Genomic DNA, 4,336 nt, shown 5'->3' with positions numbered 1-4,336 from the left:
ATCATTCAAATAATTAATACGTCTATGTGCTAGGTTAGGTTAGATAGTGCTGGCTGATCTGTAAAATGATCTCACTTAAATCCTTAGGGATCTAGTACTCTATCGAAGATGTAATTTTATGTAATTCATATTGCACAAGTTCGCAAGTTTTAAGAAGCCGTTCAACGTTTTGTCAGCAATATCCTTCAAGGACGAAAAATATGTTGAACCCAGGCATATTTGTCGAGTCATACTGAGAGCAGGGCAGTGGCAAAGTAGGTGCTTCAAAGTACCCCTAGTATTCGCTTCGTTACGCACATCGCTCTGGACTAATCCCATTTTGGCTACGTGATGTAGGGTGAGACAGTTTCTCGTCAGTACTTCAACCAGTATTTTGCAGTCTTTCCTAGACAGTGATAAAATAAAGTTTGCAGTTTTGGTATTCCAAGCCCGTATCATAATTTTGACAGTCTTGTACGAAGTTGATTGGTTCCATATCGACTAAATTTCGCGCCCTAGTTCCTCATTTAGTTCCGTTTTCAGAAAGGAGAGTGATGGGCATGACGTCTGACGTACTTAATATCGGCAAGCGAATACCTGCCTTAGCGAACTCATCAGTTCTCTCATTTCCTTATATTCCTTTGTGTCCTGGTAACTAGAGCTGGCAAAAGATCGATGTTTGTCCACATCGATGTTTTTTATTTGAAAACATCGATTAATCGATTAAACATCGAAGTTAGTAAAAGAATTTTTTTTTTTCATTTATTTAATATTGACTTCATTATTCAACATATATATAAAAAAATAACAAAATAATGTTTTTCAAACAAACTTAAATTAACAGTATTTTGATTTTTTCAAAACAAATTAGATTACGAAAATATTATTACTTAACTTAACACTATTTAAAGCTTTTAAAAACAAATGAAATATCCAAAATATAATGATAACTTAACATAACAGTTTTGTGAGTTTTTCAAACAAATTAAATTATGAAAATATAATGACTCAACTTATCAGTTGTTTGAGATCCATTCATTTTTATTTAGGAAAACCAGCATATCCACATTTTTTGGCTTTAGTGAACTTCGTTTTTCATTCACTATTAAACCTGCTTTGCTGAACATACGCTCACTTTCAGTTGACGTAGCCGGTACGCAGAGATATTTTTTTGAGCTCATCTTCAATGGCTCATCAGTCGAGATCTGAAAAAAGTTTAGTATTAATTATAATGCTAGATTTTATATAGCATGAATTACCTTCCAGTAGTCTAAAGGGTTTAAACTAGAGTTTATATTTTCCATGTTGAGGTATTGACGAAGGGTCAAAATCGAATCAACTCGGGAATTACGAATTTTTTGAGTTTTGTTTTTTTCCAAAAAATTAAGAAGTGGAGTTTTATCGCATAGTGGTGTTGGCAGGCTAGATATATTTGGAGGGCGATTTTCTTTGTAAAGTGGCGAAAGTTCATTTTCTAAAAATTTTTCGGCTTCTATAGAGTTTGTATTTGAAAAAAAACCCTCCTTTTTAAAACGCGGATCCAGTAATGTCGACAAACGAGTCACAGTTCTTTTTTCATATGGCAGTAGTCTTTGCCGTATGCCTTCCATTAGCAAGTTGCATACGTTACGGCCATCATCAGTTTCTAGTCGATCTTTGATTTCACTCAAATTATGCAAAAGTCCGCTAACCAATGGTATAATTAGCGAAACTGTTACATTAGAGCTGGATGATGTTTGTACCGTCGCATCCTCGAATAGTGAAAGAACCTGCTTTAAATCTTCCAGAACAGATAGCTCATTACGAAATCCTTTGTTTTCAACAACTGAGAACGGTCGCCTGTCGGAGCATATATAGTGCATTAGTGAGCTATCAAGACTCTTTTTCCTAGCGGAAGATGCTTCGTATTTTTTTTCAATGAAGGACAAAATAGACCCTGAAGATTTCGGAAGCTCGCTAACAGTTAATCCTGGATGCATCCGTTTCAGGTGTCCAGCCAAATTAGTGGTATTGCCACATGTTATATATGTTTTTCCACACTGAATGCATTTAGCTGAACTGCCATCCTTTGATTTGTTAAAAAATTGCCATACAGCTGACTGACCGTACCTTGTTCTTTTTGCTGGGTTTTCTTCTTCCACCTCCTTTGAGCTCGTCTTTGAAACTGCAAAAAAAAAAAACAAAAAATAATTTGTAGTATTATATATATGTATGTATGTACAAGTACTCTTATACACCTAGTCATCACTTTGCGTTGGGTATACGTTCCCAAAAAGTACGACTCAAAGCGACGTCTAGGTGTAGATATTTTGTATTAACAATACGCACTCAGCTACATACATAAAACGATAATCTTACCTTTGCCACTAGAACTTTCTACAAACCGCTCCATTTCAATCACTGCCTGCCAACACCAAAAGCCTAAAATTTAATAATTTTCATATTAAAATGGTATACTTAATCAGTTTTTTTAATGTAGAAAAGTTTTTTAATGCATAAAAGTTTCTTACTTACCACTTTCGTTCCACGTGCAATTACTAAGTGATGGTACAAAATTTGCGAAAACATCGAACATCGGTTTACGAACATCGATGTTTCATTTTCAAATTGAAACATCGATACATCGATATAACATCGATATTCCGCCCAGCTCTACTGGTAACCAGTAAATAGTGAGCTGCCCATTCCCGTAGAGTTCATCTATTGTATTTTGGATCTGCATTGTTGAACACATTCTCAGTTAGTACAAGGAGTCATAATTCCTTTAACAGCCGCTTGGCTATCAATGAAAATGTTTGTCCGAATATTAAGTGGTGTTAATTGCAGATCCAATTCAGCTGCTCTAAGTACTTAGTTAGCATACAAATCGTGTGATTCTGATTTGACAGCAGACTCCAGAAAAGTCGCAAGTTTTTTATTATTAAGATTATCTAAAAGCGTAGCTATAATCACAGACAAGAACTCAGCTGTAAAAGCATTTGGAGACTCCTTATTTAACATTAGCGAGGTAACCTTTCACAGTTTTAACCAATAAGCGCCGAGGCGTACAGTCTCCTCACCAAGGATGCGCGGAAGTCTGTGACTTGGCAGAATAAAACACCGCATGACAAAGTACATTTGTGCTCGGCTCATATAATTCGTAGTATTTGGCGGCAAAAAAATTATTTTTTTTTAATATAGAAACGTGAAAGTCTCGGAACTGAATCGTATTCCTCCACACCCCAAACTTGCGCCCCATAAAACATGATCCACCTTGAGCGCGCATCATAAATTTTTAGTTTATTTAAAATGCAGACACGCACACAAATTTGTAAGGTCGTGAAATCCTTCTGGTTCCGTGTGGATCGGGCGAGCTTCTGAGGTTGACAAAATATCAGCTCTCAAATCTCGTGGGCTTTCTCACAGGACACTATGCGCGAGGAATGCATGCTGTGAGACTAGGACTCGACTCCTCTTTGCGTCGGATATATGGAGGATGAGGTGGAATCATCTCAGCACCTTCTTCTTAGCTGCCCTGCTTTGGCGGGGCTAAGATCTAGGCATCTTGGCTCTTACTTTTTTGCTTCGCCTGCAGGTATCGCTGGCGTTGGCACTAAAAATCTGATGAATTTCATCAGCAGCACAAATCGGTTGACGCAAATGCAGCACAGTCATCGTTCATAATTCACACACTCTAAACCCGTCTTCCTAACCATTCTACTTCTTTCCGCCCTCTCCTTTCATCTCATAGGGTTTCTCTTTCACCTCACCTCCATCACAATGGTATCATAAAGGACGAATCCGTTTATCTTCATCCAAGTGTGCTCATTCCTTGGGCAACCATTCCAACCTAAACTAAGGTCGCTAAGGCTTGTATTACATCATCATCATCATCATCACCCGGCAGCGCCACAGCTCGTGGTGAGACTTAGCTTCATTGCACAATGTAAGGCAGCAGACCTCCAGCTATGTATTTTCAGTTTCTTGATATCTTCTATGACATCGTCGCACCAGCGTTTCCGAGGCCTTCCTTTACATCTGGGGGCCTGCGCATTGTTACGTAAGAAGGATTCTAGCGCGCGTTCCTTACTCATGCGCAAGAAATGACCTAACCGTCGGCGATTTGACGAACTTAATGACATCTTACGCTTTGGAAATCCGCAGCAGCTCCTCGTAGTATCCGCTTCTATAAAAACCATCCTCAATCCGGATTGAACCATACACCTTTCGCAACACTCTTCTTTCGAAAGTGCGGAGATTTTGTTCATCCTTGATTGACATTGCCCATGACTCACAACCATACGTCAAAACTGGTGCTATTATTCTTTTGTAAATACTGCATTTACAGCCGTGCGAGAGTAGTCTGGACTCTAGTAGC

At 38.3% G+C, this 4,336-nt stretch overlaps 1 protein-coding gene across 1 annotated transcript; it reads right to left on the bottom strand.

The window, feature by feature from the left end:
- Window positions 1-1,377: 1,377 nt before the first annotated feature.
- LOC129243491 (uncharacterized) lies at window positions 1,378-2,613 on the bottom strand. Its single transcript, XM_054880542.1, has 4 exons — window positions 2,494-2,613; window positions 2,338-2,400; window positions 1,605-2,143; window positions 1,378-1,401 (listed from the first exon to the last, which is right to left on the bottom strand). The coding sequence occupies exons 1-4, from the start codon at window positions 2,552-2,554 to the stop codon at window positions 1,378-1,380; spliced, it is 687 nt and encodes a 228-aa protein (XP_054736517.1). The 5' UTR covers window positions 2,555-2,613.
- Window positions 2,614-4,336: the final 1,723 nt, after the last annotated feature.

Source organism: Anastrepha obliqua, chromosome 4 (assembly GCF_027943255.1).
Source record: "Anastrepha obliqua isolate idAnaObli1 chromosome 4, idAnaObli1_1.0, whole genome shotgun sequence".
Classification (NCBI taxonomy): Eukaryota; Metazoa; Arthropoda; class Insecta; order Diptera; family Tephritidae; genus Anastrepha; species Anastrepha obliqua.
Note: the sequence above shows the minus strand (reverse complement) of the source record. Positions and strands in the feature narration are given on the sequence as shown.

What these genes read in the sequence shown, in the direction of transcription:
- LOC129243491 (XM_054880542.1), bottom strand. Translation starts at nt 2,554, where the DNA reads ATGTTCGATGTTTTCGCAAATTTTGTACCATCACTTAGTAATTGCACG. An exon ending in TTGCACGTGGAACGAAAGTG is followed by an intron (nt 2,401 to 2,493) that starts GTAAGTAAGAAA and finishes ATTAAATTTTAG; the next exon opens with GCTTTTGGTGTTGGCAGGCA. An exon ending in AGAAAGTTCTAGTGGCAAAG is followed by an intron (nt 2,144 to 2,337) that starts GTAAGATTATCG and finishes TTTTTTTTGCAG; the next exon opens with TTTCAAAGACGAGCTCAAAG.